This window comes from Micrasema longulum, unplaced genomic scaffold (genome assembly GCF_059751315.1).
Source record: "Micrasema longulum isolate JH-2025_06_02 unplaced genomic scaffold, ASM5975131v1 h1tg002561l, whole genome shotgun sequence".
NCBI lineage: Eukaryota > Metazoa > Arthropoda > Insecta > Trichoptera > Brachycentridae > Micrasema > Micrasema longulum.
In genome coordinates, this window is record NW_028279699.1 from 100,626 (window position 1) to 126,190 (window position 25,565).

The following is a 25,565-nucleotide window of genomic DNA, read 5'->3' on the forward strand; positions in this document are numbered from 1 at the left end:
TCAGATTAATCTCACCGGCATCAATAAAGGTTGCGGCTTCTTAACTTCACAAGACTCAACATATGAAAGAATTGAATGAATGCGTATATTCAAACATCGGCATAATGGTGAATATTACACAGTGTGGGAGGTGGCCACTTAAACCAGCCAATTACAGATCATAAGCCCTGTAAATGCCTAAACTTCTATTTTCCCTTTCTAAAATGTTCTTCATCTCCGTTGAAATATATTGATTTAAGAATAATTTTGAAAACAATGTATGAATGGTGATTGTTTCAAAATATGAACACCTAAACCAGCCAATAATATTTCAGTTTTTCCATTCTCTTCCCTCTTTCCTTCACTCTTAACCTCCAGCTTTCTTCATAGTATAGTGTAGATACTTAGACATTTTTTGTATTTTTATATGTAAATATCAATGTTTTTTTTTTTTTTAATAATTAAAATATTAGTATATACCCGCAGTATGTTCATATACCACTGATTTTCTCAAATAAAACAGTTGGGTAGATATGAAGAAATTGTCTTAAGGCAATATGGCCACCCTTATGCATGTGTACTAAAAACTTATATTCATAAAAAGTATTTATATATTAATAGGTTATAAGCTATGTCTAATATTCTTAGACTGACATAATTATATTTCCTTTTTATAATGTGAATCCTAGTCCTTGTCTACAAACATTTGAACATCCTTACCTCACGTTATAATATTTTTTTTATTTTTTTATTTTTGCATCACAACAAGCCAGGAGGCCCAATTGCAGTGGTAAATTACATCACAGAACACCCAGGCTTGGGAAAAACCATATTTTCATTTTTTTTGTGTTCTCGCCGGGAATCGAACCTGGAACCTGCCATGTGTGAGTCAAGCGTCTGGACCACTACACCACGGAGGCCGCCAATTAATTATACAATATAAATATTATTAATAGAAAGTATACAATATAAATATTATTAAGTATACGAGCAAAAACAGGGGTAGTGAATCATGATTTTATACCATAAAACTGTTCTTTTTAATCTAAGAATGATAAATTGAATTATGAGGTACATTAAGTAACTTGTTACAAAAAAAAAGTAAAAATAAAAATGAATGCAAAACTTATTCCTTCTCATAACACGAGTTTTTACTCTTTTATAGAGGTAGAAACGATATTATTAATTGTGTGTGAACAAAACATTTGTCATTTCATACTTATTTGTGAACATTTTTTTCATTAAAATCAAAAAATTAATCTTTAAAAAAAGTGATCAAATAAATGCATAAAACCCTTTAGTTGTAGAATCCAACATCCGCTCTCAATTTCATTATGGAAGCTTTATTATTAAACTCTTATGGAGAATCAAAATCCTTAGCAAATCCTTCGCTGTCCAATCCAACAATCAATGAATGGCAAAAATTCTAAGCAAAAAACGTTTACTTTCAATTACATTCCCCTCTACAATACTCGACGCATCAATGAAACATAAATCAGAAAAACCGTATAGTTAAAATGTGAAACTATCACGTTTGTAGTATTTATATCAATGCTTTTGCTTCGGACTTTTTTACCCGATTGTATATTTTACGCGGTGCGTTGATCTCTTTAGCTTCACGTTCGTTTTCGTTTGAAGATTAGTTTAGAACATTATTTGAAAATGGATCTTGAAGATGGTATAAAAACAGGTGCATCATTTTTCTGAGGCATTCTGTTCTTTGCTCCGCTGGAGGACGCTTCACAGGTTGTCTTGAAAAGTGCAAGTGTTTATTTTTCTTATTTAAGTGATCTCGTATTACGTGCCTTGAGAATAATTTATCTGCGGTAAGCATTTTTCGGCATGAGCTAAAAAAAATTTTAAGTGTATCAAATTTAGGAAAATATATTTTTATGTTTAGCTAATTTTTTAAACAAATATTTTTAGGTGTAGCAAATTTTAGATAAAAAATAGGAACGCTTATATATGAATGTTATTAAGGTACATGTGTAAGTAATTAAATTTTAAAAAAGTAAAATTATTTTTGAAAAATATATTTACATGATTATGGGTTAATAAGAAAATCTAAAAAGTCAAGCAACTAATAATATAAACCCTTTTTCCATATTTTGGATTATGCTCTCTTAATACACTAATTTATTGTAGAATACCCATTTTTATTGCATAAAAGTATGATCAGTTTAACATTTCTGATGTCAGTATGAAAAAATACTACGGATGTTGTAATAATTATTTTTTTTCTAGCCATAACAATTACGTTTATCAAAGAGAAAAATGATTTTTTATTTATTTATAAAAAAAAAATTGAGCTTAAAATCAAATAAAAAAGAAATGTTAAAGTGCAATACTTAAATTTTGTTATTTGTTTATTTATTATTTAATATACTTAAAATGATTAAAGTGATGTAAAATTGGTTTGTTGAAAGTTGGGTAATTTACACTGTTTTATGACTATTATTTTGATATAACTTTGAATTAATTATATATTTGGGGTTGTTCATTTAAAAAGTCATATTTGAATCAGTTGCTCTGCAATTTTTAATAATAAATAATGCTACTATGCAATTATTTTGTCAATTAAAGTTAATATGCTGAATGGTTTCGGAAAATCACTAGTTCTTTGTCAGGACATAAATATTTTAACAAAAAAAAAACAATTTTCGATTTGCATATTGATTCGAAGTCTACTCATGAACACAGCACAGCATAGCTTCTGTTACGATGAAATGTACTTTTGACACACGAGAGCGATTTACAAGCTTTCTATTTTGCATTTGAATAGTTAATTTTTTTACCTTAAAAAAAAACTAAAAAAATATTGAATATTATAAATATTTTATGTATTAAATACATGGTAAAACAGTTAAGTAAATGTTCATAAATGGTTGTGTATAAGCACTTGCCGACTTTATTTCTACTGATTTAAGACATCCTCGTCTCTTCATCAGGACACTAATTAAACTAACACGTAAATCTCACTATGCACCTTGACTATAACAGTTTTACAAACACAAAAGCCTACTTTCGTCATATAAATACTTTTTGAAGTTAAAATAAAAATATAATGTTCACTTTGTTTTAATACTTAAAACATCAGTAGTCCAAGATACGCTTTTTTAATTTATACTATTATTATCAATATAATCATTGTAAACATTGAGAGTTTTTGAAATAATTTCATTTAGTTCAAACGTAATGATGTTTTGAAAACCGCACAATCATAAAATTTTATTTCCTAATCATTCTGTTGAGGTAGATATGTGTAACACATTGCTTTAAAGGACGAAAAGAAAACATAAAAACTCAATGAAAAATACTTATATTTTTTAGTGTCTGGAAATTCTGCTTTTTTGTGTTATGACTCTATTTTATCGTTTGTGTGAAATGTGATTTTTTTAAATCACGTTAAGGTTCAACGAAATAATAATGCTGTGTTTCTCTTCAAAATGTTTTACCTCGCATTGTTATTCTGAGCACATGATTTGCGAATTCAAACTACGAATTCCCACTGATCTCTGTTTTGCCGCCATTTTATTACGTTGACAGGGCGTTTCCCGCCTTTTCATCCGTTTAATATTCCTCGCACATTATTTGGCAGAAAGATAATCAAATGGAGATGATCATCAAAATGTATGGTCAAGGGCTGAAACCGTATTTAAACAAATCATTTCAATTTAATTTCGGAATTAAAGAGATTAATATCGAAATTTAGTGCAACAGAGGGGGAAATTATTTTTCAGAAAGAAATATAGAAGTCTAGGCATTTACAAGGCTTATGGCTTGTCATTGGCTGGTTCAAATGCCCAACCAAGCAACGCCTGAAAATGTTTTTGAATTTTTGTATTAGGTGTTTTTTTTTAATGAGCACCAAAAGTTAAACGAATGGTAAAGCTTAGCGTCATTGGAGAATACATTATTGACCAATTTGTTTTTTTTGTCATTAAAAAGCAGCGTATGTTAAATTCCAATTTTTTCTCTTGTTTTAATTAGTCAAATGATCAATATTTTGAATATATCCAAAGATTTGTAAACAAGGCTAAATTCCACTCCCCGTGGAGCTGTCAAAATTCAAATTGCTGGTTGTGCTCTGTGATTGGTATACCAATACAGTGCCCTTTACACGGATGAATAGGAAAATAATGATGACGGTTTGTCTGAAAACATTTGAAAAACACCCTGAAAATATTATTCATTTATAAAACTGTTCGACAGATTCACCAATTTACCTCAATCTACTTACGTCAGGACGGTGTTATGTATGATAATATTATTTAACAATTAAGAAATATTATGCGAAAGTGCATAATATAATCAAATAAATGAAGAAGATAAGACATTGGCTAATGTAATGGCAAACAAATGAGGAAGGAAGAAAGTTTGTGTATATTGCGTAACGCGAACGAACATGCATGCAAATATGTGCATACGCGTAGTCGTTTATGTGCACATAATATTTTTTGGTTTTATGCAATTAAATTGTCCAAATTATCAAATGAAGAAAGAGGCTAGATCGCTTATATTTGGGTTATAAAAAAAAAACTTTTTTTTTGCAATTGGCCAAAAAATTAAAAAACGCCATTCGTGCCATTAAAAATGCATTTATTTATTTATGTCTACTTTTTAGATCGTATGTAAAATTTTAATTACGTACACGGCACAAATGCACAAACGCCACAAAACATAAGCATACATACGTCTAAACATAACAGTGTTCTATTATAAAATTATTAAATAATACGAAAAAAATAGTTATACATATTATGAAATATATTACACATAACATAAAAAAGATCATAAATTATTGCTATAAAGATAACGCAGTAAAGTAGAAATCATTAATTCTGTATTTTTTTTTGAAAAAGGATTAATTGCATTCTTTTTATTTACCCAAATATTTCGATTTTTGTAGAATGGGGTTCGAACCTCGGACCTCTGATCCGTGAGTCCGCAACACTAGCCACGGGACCACAACCCAGTTCAAATTTGTTGATATAGTTGCAATGTATGTACATCGAATGATCTTGGTATAATACAAACTGTCTCGTGCTTAGAGCTCATAGGTTCAAGACAATTTAAAAAATAAAATACAATAAAAATAAAAATTAAATTAAAAAAACCTTTTAAAAAATTAAGTATATTTAAAAAAAAAAAATAACTATAAAAATCTAAAATCTATTCACACGAATACTTATATATATTAAACATGTACTTATTTTTCACATTTCGGACCCAATTAAAAAATTACATTTTTACAGGACAGCAGCTACGCACACACTAGCGCTATCACATTTATTCACAAAAACAACGACACATTTAAAAGCTCACTCACTTGTGGCGTCTAGTTTAAAATATTTTTCCGAAACAACAATGGCATAATTATCATTGCGTCAGTATTATAAATTATACCTGAGTAAAAACCATGGTGTAATATTGGCATTTATTCCGTAAATTCCGCGGATAATAAATACATTCAGGAACATTTCTGCATACTGAACTTGAATACCACAATATCGGCAATGTCTACTACTCGCTCAGGTTCAAGGTAATTATTGCAGTTATTTCGATTAAAATTGTGGCCACTTAAACCAGCCAGTGAAAGGTTATAAGCCTTGTAAATGCCTAGACTTCCATAATCCCCTCTCAAGAATGTTTTCCCTCTGTTGCAACAAATTTAGATCTGAATGACTCCCTGGGGAGAAAATCCAGCCTGTCTGCACACATTTGAACATACTCAAAACATTGTTATTATTATTGCTTATTCTTTGCTGATTGCTGACGGACTTCATTCATATTAATTTGTGATTTATGAACATGTTATGGTCATTAATTGACGTTTATAGGATGCACAAGAAAGTGAATAGAAGTGCATTGTGCAGATGTTAAGGTTAATATTAATACAACATAAATAATGTTATCATTAGATATTTTTAAACGTGTAATAGAGAAAGTTTAAACACTCTTCTCTAGTACCAAACGTGGTTACATTATTTCATTGTATGTAACGTAGGTACTACTTATAAGTTACATATAATAATTATGGCTCCATGAAAATAATTATGTAGTAACTAATTATGCCGAAGAAATTGATAACATTGACCTTTACTATGTATATTTATAGCACTAGGTTTTTGGTCAAACATTTCAACTAACGTTAATTATATTATACACTTACTTAATAATTCTACCTCCTTAATAGAGCTAAATGCTTGTATTTTGAGGAGGAGTTCATTTTACAATTTTTATTATAAAAAAAAATACATACATAATAAAAATTAAAAAAATACATTTTATTACGAAAATTGAAAAATATAGCAAATGTTCCATATAATTCTCTAAAATGGCTTTAAAAACGTTTATATTTTCCATACTTTTTATTTCGGAATGTTATTTATTATAATTATTTTTTCCCGGGAAGGAATATTAGTTTCAAACTCTATAAGATATTTTTTATTAGTATATTACCAGATGCCTACTTTTTGAAGTTTACTTTATTTGTTTTCTTTCGATTTGCTAACTTTTATTTTATTTTATTTTATTAGGCTTTATTTTTTTTGTCTCTTGCATGTACATTTTTGTATATATTTTTACATTTAGACAGAGTCGCGATTCGATTCTCGCCTGTTGCAAGAAAGAAATCAAGAAATATTTTTTTTCTCAATTGGTCTGGGTGTTGTGGTATATTTTTCATGACTCACTTCCACATCCCCTCAACACCACCCGCTGACAAGCCTCTAAAATAGAGGCTTAACAGGCTATTCCTTGTGCAAAAAAAAATCGTACAGATAATTATTTTCATCATAAGATTACTTCCCTACTTAACAAACTTAGTTTTTAACCTTATTTCTTTACTCTGTTAACGTACGTAAGTCTGATCACCTAACCTTCTATGTAACAAAAAATATCAAGATAAGCAGCAATCCAAGTACCAGTTTAGCGCCCACTGCGCGCAGATAGGAAATGATGATTATCACCATCGCCATCCTTTTCCGCACCCAATGGTGCATAGGGTCCTGAATCGCAGCATATCTTGATCAGTTTTGTTACATGAATGTAAAATGATTAGTCCTACGGTTCAGGTGCCAGTCCAGGGAGTTTGAAATATTCTAATGTAAAAACTCCTTTTAAAATAAATATTTCATGTCAATCATGTCGGGAATCTAACCCGAGACCTCTAGCACGGCAGTCAAACGCGCTGACCACTACACCACGAGGCCAAATAATGATTATAATGACAGGTATTACAAAAAATATCACTTAAACCAGTCAATGACAGGTCACGCCTTGTAAATGTATTTTGTGTTACCTTATCGTATTTTACACTTTTTGTTTTTTTTATTTAGTAAAAACCACTTAAATTAAACTATGCATATATTTTATTAGTACTAGCCAAAAGTTAATTGTTCAGGAGAGAGATTTTTGTTTTTCTATGGATTTTTCGGATAAAATTACCCAAGTTAACTTTCTCAGTAATCTTCATTATAAACGAAAAATTTAACTAACGAATTATGTATATTTTTTGGTTTAAAATATGCCGAAACACTATTTTGATGTCCCAAATAAATATATCTTGAACCAATTTTAACTTGTGTTATAGTATAATGTTTATTTCGAAGTTATTTCTAATGCATAACTGATATTAACCAAAACTTAAAAATTATCACTTCTGGCACTAACACTAAGGATTTCGTAGTCCCTGGACTGACACCTGAAACGAAAGACTGATCATCTTACCTTCATGTATATAAAATAATTAAATTTCGCTGCGATTGTACCAATACAGTGCCCTATGCACCATTAGGTGCAGAAAGAGAATGATGATGATCATATAAGGTATATGAAATTAAAATATACAAAATTTATTTAAGAGTCCTCCTCGCAAGGGAAACTTGTTCTAAGGAGGACTACACTTGTACACTGTACACTGTACAGTGCTCAAAATGTAATTTACATCGTTCACATGTCACTCAAATATTGTTTTTGTTTTTTATGCAAACATTTTTATTACCCGGTCAGCTAATTTAAAAACGTGTGAAATAATGCGCAATAATTATGTATCTGTGTTAATGGGGTACTTTAGGCTCATTAGCTGAAGTATTAAAAGAAGAAATTTTATTCTTAAATTAGTTTTCAATGTTCAATGGTCAAACTTAACACTGAATACGCAACTTTGTGTCAATAGAAAGTGCTAAGCAGAGATCATGTGAATAAATATTACATTGTAACTTACTGTTAACACCTTGACAGTCTAAAATAATTTAACCATTTGTTATTTTTTATATTTATCTTAAAAGATATGAGAAAATAAAAATATAACAGACTTTATACACGTATCCTTAAACTCAACGTATTCCCTTCCAGGGCTTATACGTATCACCATAATATGTAAATATTACTTCAGTAAAAAGTCGTAATATTTTCTTTTACTATCAGTAAAAATTAGCACTTATGTGCATTTTGTGTAAATCTACGCCTAGTTTCTCAAGAGCCACAATTACAAATTTCCATATTCTAGAAATATTATTAATGTTACGCAATCATGAGTAACTATGCCGTTGATCATAATCCAAAATAGTACTTTACATTGTCATTTATGACTTAAAAATTATTTATTACCTGACTTTGGCCTTTCATACACAAAAAAGTACTACGCTATTCTGGGAAGTAGATTTAAAAATGGCACATTTAGTGTAGGTTTTTATAATGGTGTAACATTTATCACATTTTAAAATCTTTTAAAAGATATTGCTGTTATAATGCAAAAAAACAATTGTTTAGTAATTTAATAATTATGATTAAGAATATATAAATACTTGTTTTAGTTTATTAACTCTGGATACCTGACGTTTGAACAAACACCATTAAACCTAGCCATTTGTCGATTCGACGAACGAGTTTTGTAGTGAATAATTCTATTTTTTTTTTGTTATGTTTATTATACACATATCTATATAAAACAAACGTCACTGGACATAACTGTCTCTTGAAAGACCGTGGTAAGTACTGAGTTGACAAGCGATAATACGATCATAGGCGTGCGCGGCAAAACGATGCGTATTTTCTATCGTCAATACGATGAAGGTTAAGTGTCTTTGGTTAAAGTAATAGACGTTTATTTAAAACTTAACAAAACACAAATCACCAATAAAACAGAAAGCATTTTTTCGTACTTTGTTTAAATATCCATGTTTCAGCCGTTATAAATTTTATTCAGTAAGGTTCCAGTACACACGTGCTGTAAAAACCTTCGGCACGTAGACTCATTAATCGAAAGTCGATTAGCATTAACAATAGACCCTAGTATGACCATAAATTTTCACAAATGTTGGAATTTTTTTGAAATTTTGTAAATGCCGTAAAAATTTCATGAACTAAAGGAAAGATTTAAAAAATGCTGACTTTATTTTGTCTGGGGATTAATGGGTTAGTTAGTAAGATTACTCTGTCCCATTATGTCGTAAATATAATTGCCGCCTGACCCTTCAACCTTTCTCGAACTTACCATTTCTCTTGTAAGTATCGTAAAATGAAAAAGCTGTGTTGAAATATGATGTACGTCTGCTAACACGGCTTCTCATTGTTCACAACTTTCTTATTGATATAATATTCAAGTTTTATTCGTACAATCTACGAACCTTCAGTGTCTTTGTTTTAATTAACAATTTCCCACGTAAATGTGTTATTATACCTTCGTTTTTTATCGACATTGTCGCAATAGTGGTGTAAAAATTTCACAGCGAATGCGACACTGGTAATTGTTGGAATTTTAATCAGTTCAAAATCCTTTCACTGCAATTTGATTAAATTTATGTATCCTATAAATAAGCAGTCCTACACGCGTGATTTTGGGATTTATCTTTTGGTGACTTATACGAGATGAGGGGCATCAGAGTCAAATATTTTAATCAAGATTTGCGCGCGCATCTTACGCTAGTGATACTGTTAACTGTTAACTGTCAAAGCTTATTTGTTGTTAGTTGTGTGATTTGTTTCTTTGCACTTTTCACTTCACGCTTCACAAATCCCAAATAAAGAAGTTCTATCAAACGAAGCTTTTTTTTGTCGTGGCAATATTTTTTTTAAATTTTGTAATTAAAAAAAAAAAAGTATATTGATTTAAAAATAATGTTAATAACAATCTAATTTGTCGATATTCACTTGATAATATTACTAAAATGGAAGCTATTGTGATACAAGTTAATTGAGTTTTTGCTACCAATAGTGTTTGCAATATGGTCATGAGGATGAATGACAATATCCGACAAAAGCCCTTCATATAATTTTCCAAACACACAGTGAAAGGGGCAGGGAAAATAGTAGAGTTAAATTCAATAAAAATCGCGATATATGAAATTGAAAATTTGAAAAAAGAAACTCGTTTATTGACAAAAAAACATTGCTTTTTGTATGAGTATAACCGATAGAAAGACCCACGGTCTTTAAAACGGTTTCGGATATGTGGAGGAATGTACTTTAAGTTCAATATGCTGCCAGGTGAAATTCACTAGTCCGGTATCTCTATCGTGGTTGAATGACAAAGACGACGCTCCACAATGCCAAAGTCAACCGATTATACCGGCAGTCTCTTTCATAAACCCGATGTTCTTTATTTAATGTCCGGTAAATGTTTTTTAAATTTTTGATTCATCATATTCTTCTGTTTAAAATTATTATCAGTGCCAACATTATCGTTGTGTCGAATGATGTTTTAGAAGTAGAAAAAAGGGTCAATTTGACAAATAAATAGAGTTGTCTTGTTTGCGGATTAAGCCGTCGATAGTGACCGTTTTATCGTCTCAGTACCGAAATATTGCATGCAGAACTTGCCGGAAATCAAACCCGGACCTCAAACATAATAGATAAAAAAATAACCAGTAGGTACATCTCAAGGGGATTTATTTACACGTTGGGATAGTTTTCATTTTTGGGTTTCTACCTGAGATTGGGTACCTAACAAGTCAAAACCGCTAGTTCGAAGTTGACTGTTTTCTTTATTTACCCAAGACAGGCGGAGAAATAATCAATCAAACACATACATACACAAAATAATATCACATGTATCGTGTTTATGTCAATATATTTTGTTCAACAATCGATTTTACTCTCGGTACTTATACTAATACACGCAACGGAGATAACAACGCTTCACAACATATAAAATCATGTTTAAGTGTGTGTTTTTTTTTGTTTCAACTCGCTGACAAATCGAATAGTGTATTTTGGCGGCAGAGGCCATGGGCGCCGTGGCTTAGTTGGTTAAAGCGCCTGTCTAGTAAACAGGAGATCACGAGTTCGAATCTCGTCGGGGCCTACAGAAGTTCAACTGCTTCTGAAAATTTTTATATTATGTGTTTTATGACTAATGAGTAAAAATTGAGTGAGAATAAATTATTTAATTAACAACAAAAAAGAAAAATATTAAAAGCGATTATGTAATCTGAATTTAATTGTAATATTTCTCATAGATAAACTGATTTTTTATGTCATGCACGTAATGTTTGATTTAGTAGCAAAATTTTAATAATTTATGTTTTTTTTATTTCAGTTAAAAAATCAACAAAATTCTTCAAAATGGCGAGATTTACTCTCTCGGTAAGTTTTTTATTATATTTATTTATTTATTTATTTACAGTTCCATGAGCCTTTTACATAATTGCAATAAAACCAGTAAAATAAAATACAATTAAAAATAACATAATATTTAAAAAGAACAAAAACATCGAAAAAAGTATACAATAGTAAACAGTATTTATTTAAAAAAAGAAATATTACTTCTGTAAAAAATGTAAATATTTACCTTTATAAAAGAAAGGTAAATTAAAGAAAATAGAAGATTTAAGTTTTATATTCAGAAGTTAAAAATTTTACATCATGGTATATATAAATTTCAATATTTAAGGATAATAAATTTAAAAAATAATTAAAATCACAAGAGTAAAGAGTTAAAACAAAAGTCGAGAACTAATCATTATTTGAAAAGAATGAATAATTTTCCATTATTAATTCTTTTTCAAAACACAGGACATGATCATCAGCGGCGTGGTATAAAATAAATCAAAATCATCACTGTATTGATTTGCAAGTCGCTGCATGCAAATAATCGGTGAATTCAATGAATAATTAGTACCATGATGATGACTGTAAAACAAAAAATGTTGTCTTGTTGGTCTATGTGGAATACGAACGCGTACTAAAGTTAACAGTTCTGGGCAATCTTTTTTATTATTAATTCATTTGTAAATAACCAAGAGGTCATTTACTGTCCTTTTGTTTGATAATAAGAGTAAATTCAAATTAGTCATCAGGGATTTATAATTTATTTCTGACTAGTAGAACCTAATTTAAATTGAAAGTATCTTAAAAACTATTTATTTATTTTGTATTGATGTCTCAATAGAAACAAAGGAATTATTATGAAAGAAGAAGAGACGCTGAACATCTGCTTGATTTATGACCTGTCATAAGCTCGTTTAATTGACGAATATTTGCACTGTGTAACTTTTACCATTTTGTCTGCGTTTGTAAAATTGTAAAGATGTGTTCAAATATGAGCATTGTAAATACAACAACACGTCTTAGTCCGGTATATACCCTGTCTTCTTTATTCAATTTTCTTCTTTCTTTTTTATATGAAAAGATTAATACTTTTTCAAAACTTTTTATTTTTAACTATAACTAATGATCAAACGACGCGGTCGGAACTAATATAATTTTTATTAACATTCATATTATCATTAAAATTCGTCAAGAACATTAAAAAAAAAAAATTTTTAGATCTTAAATTTTCTTTATTTCTTCCATTAACAGTACTTGGTTTTTTTCCTCGTTAGTAAAATTTAATATTTTTTATCTCTAGTTTCGTGGCATTTTTGGTTTACTTTAATTATTATTATTTTTTTATTTTTTTTATTTTAAGAATGAAACTAGCAACATTGTATTTCATTTGTTGCTCTGCTGATATTCCCTTTAGAATTGAACGTAGTTATGCAGAAAGCAGCCAGCCATAGAAAAGTGAAACTGAGATAATAGCACATTTGTAAAAAGAGTGAATAATCAAATCTACACAACAGTTGGAATGTTTTTAATTTTGACAAATATTCATAAACAATGAATACGTTCGTTTTTTAATATATTACAAACAAGAATATAATTACGTCTTTGACCAGTTTTAATGATTTTTAAAGTACCGTAAGTGCTGTGGGTGTTTTCTGCAAATTGAGAAATGCCGTTTTTGTGATCGATACTATTTTCAAAAGGTAATAAATACAGTTTTTTTGTATGAAAGCGGTCTGGCTTGTTTTAAGCAGAACATAGAATCGACCTAACTGCACCCGATAACATCAATATCGTAATTTTTTAAAATCGTGAAATGGCGGCTTTCTGAATAACAACGTTTAATTGTTTCTTTGTCTCTGTATAGTTAGATATCTGCCTAATTTTAATAATTTACTTAGAGATTTAAAAATCTAGTACCCACTCAAAAATATGTTATTTCCGAAACCAAGTTTATTATTTTTTTAGATTTCTTTCATAATCATTTTCAATTCTAATTCTATTATTACTTTTGGTCCCACAAGAGGAATGCTACGACCAATTGCTGTTTTTTTTTTTATTAAAACCGGTATTTTAATCAATGCATTTTAAAATCACGTCTTATAACACAATTGATTAGTTAACATCGCAATCCGGGAATAACAGTGGCATAGTTGAAAAAAACTCATTTGTACAACAGAGCAGTAACACACATCGCGCTATCAGTAATCTTACATTCATTCGCAAAAACAAAGGCACACCTTTAAGTTCGTTCATTTGTGTTATCTAGTTTTAAATGTTTTTTTAAAATAACGATGGCTTAAAGGATCATCGTAATTTCAATTTCATTTCATTAACTTCTTGAATTTAATTTTAAAATTATGGAATAACACCGACATTTTGGTCGATAACATAAATATTACGCCTATGAAATGATTTTGAAGTTCAGTGCTGCGAGATATTGGAAATCAATAAAGTTTTCCAAAATGCTTGAAAAAAAAAAAAAAAAATGCTTATACGTGAAACGTCACAGGTTCACGTGAAAACGTGTTTAGAGTAGCCAATCATTAATGTGATGTACATGCTTTATTTTTAAATATCTGAAAGATGTCGCGCGTCGCGAGAATTACTTTTAAAAAAAAATCATTGTTATGATAATTCGCTACACAAAAAAAGTTCGTTTGATAGAACTTCTTTATTTTGGACTTGTGAGGCGTGAAGTGAAAACGTGCAAAGAAACAAAGAGGACATATAGTAAATCAAGAGACACAACCAACAACAAATACGATTTGACAGTTGAAGTTAACAGTTAACAGTATCACTGGCGTAGGATGCGCACGGAAATCTTGGTCCAAATATTGATTGAATGCGTAGTGTCTTTCTTGTTCTTTATTGAATGCATAATGCATTTAATGTCAAAGAAATTTCAATCTCTTTTGATTTTTCATGTGTACTCAATCGTCAAATCGCTAAATCTATTCTCCGGATTCTTATTTCAATTTATCTAATACAAAAACAAACCAAAGATGTGCATTTAAAAATAATTCATAATTATTGTCGGTAATCGCGTAATTAAAAACATTTCTTAAAAAAAGAAAGGAAAAGTTCTTTGCAAAGAGATGCATTTTTATTTATTAGAATCACCTTTTACTTTCGTTTCATAAATAGATTTAAAAGTAATTTGATATAATTATGCAGATTCATAATGATACCAAATTTACAATCACTGTTACAATTGCGGCTTTGCTGATTTATCTTCTTCTTGCGGTGCCTTGTCAGGTCTCCCTGACGTTGGCGATCACTACAGCGAAAGCATCTTGGTCCTGCACTACTTTTATATTCCGCAGCCAGGACAACTGCTTTTTGGCTGTACTCACCATAGTGATTCCTGGGAAAAGATAACCAAAGTGGTTTCTCATTGCTTTCTCTGGAGAATTTTTATGTCGAGGTTACCTTTCTTTAGCTGTTTGGTTTTGGATTTGAGGAGCCAGAACCTCTCCTTTCATTATCTCTTTATCTGCCGTGATCACACCGTTATGAGTGTGAAAGCCATTTGCCAAGAATTCACGACGTGAACGCTAACAAGATGGACTAGTCAGTTGTGTTGCCGGTGGACTGCAACTAGGAATTTGCAACATTTTATACACCTATATCACACCTTTAAGCAAGATGTGACTCACTGCGACCCTACTGACAGTTCGAACCCCTAATTTTATTTCTGATTTATATCAAATTATAATGAATACAAAATCACACTTTTGCCGTTTTATTTCAATAAATGTAACAGCAACAAAATACGTATTCGCATAATTTAAAAATACTTTTATTTTTTTTAATGTAACCCCTTCCATATGCGCGTTCCGCGCCGTGATTATAAACGCTATCGTTATCGGGTACATATTGAGACGGCATAAAATAAAATCGGTATTTATGAACAAAAATGTGTGTATTTTTATACAAAATTTAAAGTGTCAACGTCGGTAACCTGTAGTTGAACACGTTTAGAAAAAAAATGTATACATATTCTGTTTTTTGTACAGAAAAAAAAAATTATTTTGAAGATAAAAATAAATGTAACTTTTTTATAGTAACTTTCCATCAGACTTTCTTACCTGGTTCTATTTTTTTTTCATATGTCTCTCACATTAGTTGATTATAATGATGATTTATTAACACAATTTAATAACAACTACATTTTTGTGGTAATATATTTCTCTAGATTGTGCGTCTGTCTAACGAGGTGCGACCTCTTTTAAGGCAGACATTTTCATATGCAGAACAAAATAATAACAGAACACGACTACCTACTACCAAATGAGGAAGTTCAGTGGTTTTTAAAAATTAGTTTTCAATTTGTCAACAAAACTAATAATTATTTTTTTTACAGTTTTATAATTTTGTAATTACCTACTCCACCCGTGACATCACAAGTTCTCGTCGGTGAGTTCTGCTAATTTGTGAATAAGCTTCCCGGAACTATCTATCACTAATTGATTCAGTAGAGCTTGTGACGTAGTTCATTTTTATTAGTTCAATTTCATACATTTTCGAGAATTTCGCATGACAATTTAGTAATTTCATTTTTACAGCGTGTAATAAATATTTTTTATATCCGATTTCCAATAGCACTGAACTTTCTAATTGCAATGTTTTTTAAATTTTGATAAATAAGAAAAACGGAATTATGTAAACCATCATACTTAGTTTCATCACACATTTGTCTGAGGGATAGCATTTTGACAGCATTTAGCCTACTTTCACTTTTGTTTTTTCAATTCCATATTTTGGTGCTATACTTATAGTTGGCATGAAAACTTCATTTAGAAAAAATAATGATTTAACCCTTAGACTGCTAAACAACGATATATCGTTGTTGTTAATCCCTATCATAAAGTTCTAACTAGACTGATGCTGACGTCATAATCCCCAAAAGGGTAAATGAATTCGGGAACTGCTTGTTGCACTTAACCGTCAGTGGTATAAAACATTTTCAAAACATGAAAATTACTTATTCGACGGGTTATTATTCAGTTTCGTACCTATTTCAGCCCTACGGAAAATTTAATACAAAAAATGTTTTCTTATGCGCGGTAAAAATTCGAACATTAAATTGTACTGCAAAATTTATTGAAAATTAATAAAAAATAATATAAAATATTTTAATAAAATCGAACTACTTTGAACGACGTCGCTTGTTCATATGAATCATCCAAGATATATTATACTCAAATTTTGTTTAGCATGCATTGATGGAAGTGGTAGGTTTGATAATAAGGGCACTTTGCCCCACAATCAACAAAAAAACCATCATAATACTGTCGTTTCAATAATAACTATTAAAACAATGCGCCTTGAGATTGATGTGCGAGATCATTTTTGTTTGTTTTTATTTTCGATAAAGAAAGGGTTTACAACCGCTGTACGAGAATGTGTTGCGGGCGGCACGAGTTGTCTATCTTGCTCACTCCACTGGGCTTGAATTAGATATTTATGAAATGGAAGATTTTTCTTGGAATTGCTATTAATTTTTAAAACAGTGTGTTTGGAAAACAACGTATTCGATAAAATATTTTTAAAATGTATTAATAATAAGATTTCTGATTAGATTCTTGAAAAACTGCGTAGCAGCGTAAGGGTTAAACAAAACTCAAAAATTTTGAACAAACACAAAATTTGATATTGTGCAAATTGACGTCAACATTTAGCAATTCTTTTAAGATAGCTATTTGGCTGCAAGACGATTTTGATAGTTATTTATATTTATAAAAAAAACACATATCCTGTTATTCAGCACCGAGTTATTGCCAATGTCAGACGTGTTTCTCGTTATACCTGTTTTTTGTGGATTTTGTAAGATAATCAAAACTATATCTCGGATAACTAATCTTCCAGCACGATTCGGGACCATGTCATGTTTTCATGAAGTTCCTGAATTATTTCAAGATGAACGATAATAATAATAATAATAATCATAGTTCATTAACAAAATAACAATTACTTTATCTACATACACATTTAGGTAATAGATTTCTCTGGATCATGTCTAGTCTACCTAACTAGGTACAGCCTGTTTTAAGGCAGACATTTTTATGCAAAAATAAACAATAACATTACTACCTACTAGTTAATTTTTCTCTACCTAAACCCAGTAACCATTTTTTTACATTTTTTTTTAATTGACTCCGGGTCATGTTCGGGTAACATATTAAATATTTTGGGGCCCAGAAACCTGAAATTTCTTTGCCCGAATTCAGAGTTTATGATAGACCCCATGATACATCCTCTAGTTTGACTTCTGGTAGTGTAGGAGTGTTCCTTTTGGGATTTGGTAGTATAATTGCTTTCACAAACATTATTATTCAAAAATATATAGTTTTTTTATTATTTTTATATGGGAGTTGCTTTATTATTTACCTTGCTTATAATATACAAGGTTTATATTTCAAAAAGTGGATATTTCTGCAATTAAATATCTTAAAATTTATCTAAACTATTGGGATCAGGAGGGATATATTAATGTGGGCTAATCAGGAACTTCTCAGCATTTGCTCACGTGGAGAGGAAACCACTTAAAACTCTTCAGGAGAAGCCGGCCTGTTGGCAGTAGTCAACAGGTCTTCCGTTCCACTAGAGGAGTGTTCAACATTTAAAAAATATATAGTTGCCTTAAATCACAAATTCCTCAAATAACTTGATGATGGGGTACCTAAAGGGCTTTTTTTAAAAATATTTGAGCAGATGAGGTGAATCTTTTTGATTCGTCGGGAAACATTTCTAATTTAAATTTGTTGCAATAGAGAGGGAAAGCATTTTTGAGAGGGGAATATGGGAGTCTAGGCATTTACAGGGCATGGCCTGTCATTGGCTGGTTTAAGTGGCCACTTTACACACTGTGTAACATTCACCATTCTGCCTATGTTTGAACATCCACATTTCCTCAACTCTTCCATCTGTTGACTTTTGTGAAGTTAAAGAGCTGAAACCTTTGTAATGTGGGTGAGATTCATCCGGCTGAACCAAATTCACCCACTAGGCAACGCCTGAAAATAATTTTTCAATTTTAATACTTCTTCTTTTTAATGTTAATGCCTAGACTTCTATATTCTTTGTATCTTTTGCAACAAATAACTCCCTAGGGAGGAAATCCAGCCAGTTTGTTAACATTTGGACATACTCAAAACATTGTTGAACCAATATATATCGTTCGGAGAAAAACAGTTATGTGTTTTATCCGTTTTTATCAGATCAAGTGTTTTTTTTTGTTGATTTTTACACTTTTACAAGTGTTTTGATACTCGAAAAATCGATCACTTAAAAACACATAAAATAAGAATTTTTAAAAGCAATTTGAGAAAAAAAAAAGTAAATTTGAAGCCCTGTAGTGTCAAAAGTGGTTGTTAGGGAACAAATTTTCCATGCAGCTGAATGGTATTCTTAATTTTTACTTAAAAATCTTTGAAAAATAACACTTCAATATAGTATACCTTTTTATAGTGTGACATTAAAAATCGAAGCTTTAAACTAATTTACGTTGTTTTTTTTATCAACAATTCACCAATAATCGAATGTCAGTTTTTAAAGTGCGTGATTTTTATTTCACCTTCTTAAATAAAACTGATGATTTAGTAATTTAAAATTACCATGGCTAATATCTGAGCCAAAAGAAAGCCAAAGTCATGCATAAACAGTACATCACGTCCGTACGAGAAAAGTGAAAATTTTCACATATATTATTATTTGTATTCGGCGCTGGAGACAAATTACGACATATTCGTGTTTATTTCCATACGGCAAAACCGCTGTATTCAAATTCCGACATAATACGTCTATTATAACACTTTTAGTATGATTTTACTCAAGGAAATTAGTAAAAACTGTCTCAAATATTGTAATATTATATTTAGTTATATTTTTTGTAGAAAATAGCTAACGAAGAAATTCAGTGGTTTAGATTTTTAAAATCTTTTTTTTTTTTTTTATTACTTCGCGCGTGACGTCACTAGTTATATTCGACAAATTGTCCTGGTTGATGCGTTAGCTTCACGGAAACCGGAAATCTACCACAACACTATATCATTTTATGATTTAGAAGAACTTGTGACGTCGTTTAAAGTAGTTCATTTTTATCAATTATTTCATTCGTTTTAGAGAAACTTCGTCTTACAATTAATGGTCTACTTTTTACTGCGTGTAAGAAAGATTTTTATATCTAATTTCCCGTGACACTGAACTTCTTCGCCGTAATAGTTAGCTTTACGGTAGAGTGGTAGTCTAATAGATTTCGATTTCCAAAAGCGTTTTTTTTTTATCATTATCACATTGCTATTGAAACATAAAGGGAAATCTAGACATTTAAAGAGCTTATGACCTGAGTGAATATTTAAATATATATATATATTGTAATGTGCAATATGAATAAGTTAAGGAATTTCTAGTTGTTTTTTTTTGTATAGCTATCTAAATAAATAAAGTTATTGTATTACAAAAAAGCTTTAATCGTTATTTATGTGGATAAGATTTAGGTTACTTGGAAATAAGGTGCTAATCTGAGAGATGTATAAGATTGGTAAGATTAATTACTATTATTTACTATTATTTTATAATTAACGCTGGAATCGGTGTACCAATGCTATTTTTATTATTTTTTTAAAGAAATATTTGCGGTCTTATGATTTACCCAAATATTTCATTTTGAGGACCGTTTTCAACAAGTTGTAAATAACTCACTATTAGAAAATGGGAATCAAGTTGGGATAGAGTAGGATTCGAACCACGCACCTTTGGTCCGTGAGTCCGAGACACTAGCCACCGGACCACAACCCGATTCTAAAGTTATTAATTAATTGGTAAATACAATTGATAAGATTAAGAAAGGGTCACTGAGATGGTTTGGTCACGAGATACGAATGGTCAATTATTATTATTATTATTATTATCATTCCATGTCCGCTCCCTAGTTGAAGCATATGGTGTCCACAAAGATCCTCCAAGCATTTCTGTCGGCTGCCAGCTTCTGGGCATCCTCACAAGTGAGGTTCGCGTCCCGTAGTTCTGACACGAACTGCCGACGAACAGTCAGCAGCGGACGTCCAGGACGTCGAGAACCTGATGCCTTGTAAAGTAGGCAAGCGTGGTTAATAATAATAATAAATAATAATAATATGGCGAGAATGAACGGTAACAAAGAAAGAGGACGATCACGAAAGACGTAGCATGATCAGGTAAACTAAAATCTTAGGTCTTGTCATGTCAAAAGCAGACACAACCAAAGGGCGTGTATTATTTATTTTAATTTTAATTCTTGAAGTATGACACATATAATTATTTTATTATGTATTCTACTAATACTATTGTATAAATGTTTCATTTATAAATTGATAGACACATATTTCTTAACAGTTTGAGTACCGGCCGAATACACACTTAATTTTCCCTGTGCCTGGCCCATTTTAGTGAAATTTCATGCTTTTTGAAGGGTTTCTTAAACGTGTCATAATTATGAAAATACTGGGTTAAATCAATTAAAACTTCTCACATTTATTTGAAATAATTTAATAAGTCATTTTTGTATGATAGTTTTGCCAACATTGGCCTTTATGCTGAACCACATTGCAATGTTCGCACATATACCTACAGCGTCTCACTCTTTTTTTGTACTTTGTATCCCGGAGCCGTGTAAACACGTGATAATAACAACCATGCGTTGTGTCCCGGTCCCGAGTTTTCACGAAGTTCACCAGCAACGAAAAAGTACTAATAAAAGTCACTAGATGTCAATAAAATGCACTATTTAAACAGCTGTAAATCACGTGAAAACACGGGACCGGGACACAACGCGTGGTTATAATATAATCACGTGTTTACACGGTTCCGGGATACAAACTGTTAACCTTACGTTAATTTTTTTTTTTTTGTTTCTTCAAAAAAAAATTCCCCGTGTCATAATATGTATGAATGTGGAAGAACTTAGGAATGTTTGTCAGGATAGACGTGTGTGGTAATCACTACTCTCTGCTTACCTCTAAGGGGAAATGTAATGATGGTAGTAGTAGTAGGAAATGATATCCCAGAGCAAGTAGTTTTATAACGAAAGATATAAAAAAGCCGTATGTTTTATGCATTTCTCTCTTGGGTCGAAGACTGCACACGGAAAATGTAATAAAAACTGTTTTATACAAATGGTATTATATCACGCGAAATAAAACTACCAGTTATAGGCTTGGCATGTGTAATAATTACAGAATCATTAAATTTATTCATTGATTTGTAGATATTTGATTAGTCACCGGTGCCGCGATTATGAACGCTATCTACATCTGTACATATCGAGACTGTACACTTTACTTCTGTATTATCTCTATCTACCTCAGTATGTTGTACCGACAGGTCATCTAGACGTTATATGATCGAATCTAACCAATAAATGTCCGCGAAAATTCAGTCCGCGTTCCTTGCTTCATTAAAATTTCAAACAGTTCTCGTTTCTATTTAAAATAGGCTTCTGCGATAAAAACTGCCTACTTCAAAGCGATTATAAACTCCAATAAATCCCAATTCAAGCAAAAAATGCTCGCTCAAACATGATTTTTATATGACTTTTGACAATTACCAACACGGTATGCTCAACAATCATCTATTATCTACCGAGTGATTACAAATCCGGTTCCTTTAACGTTTCAATACGTACACTCAGGAAGATAGTAAAACAGATGAAAAAAATATAATAACTAATTTTTTTTTTATAGTGGCAACATTTTACGCCTAGATGTTCTAAATCAGAATCTGGCCACATTATCTGTGCATCGTTTTTAAAACTGACAGTTATATCAGAATTCAGTTTGACTTCAAAATTTGCTTTTTTCTCTCTCATATTTTTATTGGGGTCTTAAGAAAAAAGTGCCAACCTCAGAGGGGTACTATCCCGTCATAACAAACCGATGCACTTACATCAAAACTTGATGGAAGAGAATCGGTAGTGCATCTTCGTAATCGTCAAAATTATCTTGATGTCATAATGAAACTATGTCACTTTAGTGCGTAGATATGTCTACTTTGACGTACGCTTCCCCTTGTTACATCCCAATGTATCTACCCAAAACTTGAAGGTGGGGGGTCGGTAGTGTATTAAAAGCCCCACCCACCTACCCAGATCTGTTTCGAAGGTGTTGTGGTCTTTTTTCAGACCCGTACATTGAAAAACAATTTTTTTAGCTGTAATGAATAGTATTTTTTTTTTTTAAATGTTTTGTTTACAAAAGATTCGGTAGATAGTGTATCTTCAACTATACCGTCAAGGTAAAAGTATGATGTTTTTAGCTTCCCATCATTAGCGCAGCTCTGTTAATCCTATAGTTTTTATTGTTTAATTGTGCAAATGTGATTTTACAATTTAATAAAAAAATCATTTGAATATTCTGTGTTTTTAAGTTTAATGAACTTTATGACTTTTACTCGGCAAAGAAAAACAAACCAAAATATATTTCATGTAACTGTACGCGTTACGTAGTTTTAACCTTTCGTAAGCAAATGTTGACGATTTCATCAACCAATTAATGACAAGATAACTACACTTCAAATTTCAACAAATCTGCTTAAACATTGACAAACCAAATAATGAAGCGTTGAAAAATGACAAAATTGTCTAATATTTTCACTTATGTAAATTCGGTTTATTATTACACCTGCCATTTTGGCGTAGAGGTCATTTTGGATGAATATTTTATGACACTCAAATATTGAACAGTAGCTCCGTCGGAAAAAAACATTTTAATGTCGTAAGCGGTAGCAACTTAAAGGCCTTAGATAAGATTTTCAAATGTCTTTAAATAAATAAATAAAAATGCGGTTTTGCAGTCTTTTACTATGTTAGGTATATAAAGATTTTTTTGCAAATACATCATTTCCTTTGTATTTTTTTTAGTTTTCAATCCTTGAATCTCCTGTCACATTCTTTACTCTCGGCAGTCCCTTTTCACATCTCCAATAATTTATTCAAAGTACTTTCGTACGGTTTATACCACTGTTTTTGCTATTATCTGTGTTATAATATAGTATCACAAGTAGTAAAAAATAGGAAATTTGATAAAATCATTTCAAACTTTTAAAAATTTTACGGAAACACTGTGTTTACACACCTCACGACGTCACGACATATATTTATTTGTTTGTCCCAACAGCAATATACCCCCTCAACCCGTCCGTGCTGTCTTATGCCGTTATCTTCAATCGTATAATTTATTACCTTAACCCTCTTAATACCAGAGCTATTCTTCCAGTTAAAAAAATATAAGGACAGGCTTTTTTCGTACATTATTTAGAAGATATTTCTATTCTTTTCTTTAATTTAAGATCTTTCATGCTAATGGTGGTTTGAGGGAGATCATTGAACAACCTTGGAAAAACGCAATTTAATGTTCGTTCTCCGATGTAATTTGTAATTCGGGGAACGACCAAGGAACCCTTAGTTTTTAATCTAATGTCGTGAGTGTGGGAAACTCTTTTTTATATTCCGGATGAACAAAGTTATCTACAATCAATGTGTAGTCAAAAAGTTGTTAAACCGGCAGGACATTACAGAATTCAAATGTTTTTTTACCCTTTTAAGATAAATGTTTACCTTTCTACTGAATAAATATCCTGGGGAACAATAGCGTAGTTATAACATGTTTAATAAACACGAGAAATATAAAAATAATTGATTAAATAAAAAAACAAATGTCAAACGGTGTTTCGGAATTGAAAATCCCTTTTTTAAAAATTGGAATATCTAATTAACATTATTTACGTTGGTTGAAATTTCTTAAGGCGCAAACGTAAACTAAATGCAATATTATACGGCCATGCTAATGTAAAAAGTCGAATCTGCTAAATTTAAACTTTACAGGACATTTCTATTTTATGCTTTGCCAATCTGAATTGTTTTAATTTTTTTTCATATTTTTTTACAAGAAAATATCTCATATTTGAGAAGCAGAAATGATTTTTTGAATTGAGAAATATGTGAGCCTATCATATATTCATTACGTAAAATAAACTCAAAACGAAATAATTTCAGTTACGAATCTTAAGCTAAGCAGAGTAGTATATCAAAATGTTGGTTATATATTTTGATTATAATTTATAGGCACAAAATATGACCCGTTAAATTTTGTACCAAACCTCAGAATAACGAACAAAACTATTCTGATTTGTTCTCAACAAAATTCTCCGTAGTTTACAAACATGCATAAGTGTATTATATTTCTGTATAAGTATTGATTTTCTGAACTGATTATGCTGAAGGAAAGTAAGTTGAATGAATTTTCAAGTCATGCTTTAGGAAATGCTACACTACACAATGCTGTCTGGAAACACGCACGAACAACACAAGCAGAGGAAATACAAAGAACTTAGTATTAGAAAGAGCAATGGAATAGACTAAATAATAAAAAACAGAAAATTTCTTGAATTGAAACCTTTTTTTTAATCACATAATATATATATAAATTTTATATTTGAAGCGCTAACTTTGTGACTATTCATTGTTACAAAAAAAATACAAAACACCATTGTTTTTAACTACTTTTTTTTCTACCAACCGACAACTTAGAAATCTTGAAAACAAAAAAAGCGATTCACAATTAGAAAAAAATTATAAATACAAAATTAACCATATATTTTTAAGTCTCCTCCTCTCTAGTTTTAATGATCGTATCCATTTCACTTCACACTTCCCATCTTTACAAAAAACATTACAAAAAGACTCGACTTATTAGCTTCGTATGTTTCGATGTAATATTTAATAATTAATGTTAAAATTAAATAGAACTATATTTATTAGTTAATTATAGCCAGATAAAAAAGCTTGTGAAGCATTGAAACCGGTCGGTAGAAACAATTAAAAATAAGTTCTTTTATATTTATTTCAACATAATAAATCATTTATCAACGTTTGGTTTTTAATCAATGCGTTATTATCTACTCATTATATTACTGCATGAATTGAATAAAAAACGGTCAATTCAATCAAGATTTAGGTGTTTTGTGCGCAATGATGTTCTAAATAAAAATCATCATAT

At 30.5% G+C, this 25,565-nt stretch overlaps 1 protein-coding gene and 1 non-coding gene across 2 annotated transcripts in view; both read left to right on the forward strand.

Annotated features, from left to right (window-relative positions):
- The first annotated feature begins 1,643 nt into the window (after nt 1–1,643).
- The window catches only part of LOC148271961 (uncharacterized), a 39,253-nt gene continuing 15,331 nt past the window's right edge, over nt 1,644–25,565 (forward strand). The window contains exons 1-2 of the mRNA XM_088240698.1: nt 1,644–1,805; nt 11,522–11,568. Of these exons, the coding sequence (XP_088096824.1) occupies nt 11,548–11,568 (21 nt within the window). The 5' untranslated portion in view covers nt 1,644–1,805; nt 11,522–11,547. The remainder of the gene's footprint in view (nt 1,806–11,521; nt 11,569–25,565) is intronic.
- TRNAT-AGU (transfer RNA threonine (anticodon AGU)) lies at nt 11,214–11,287 on the forward strand. Its single transcript has one exon. It is a non-coding gene; the product is annotated as a tRNA-Thr (tRNA).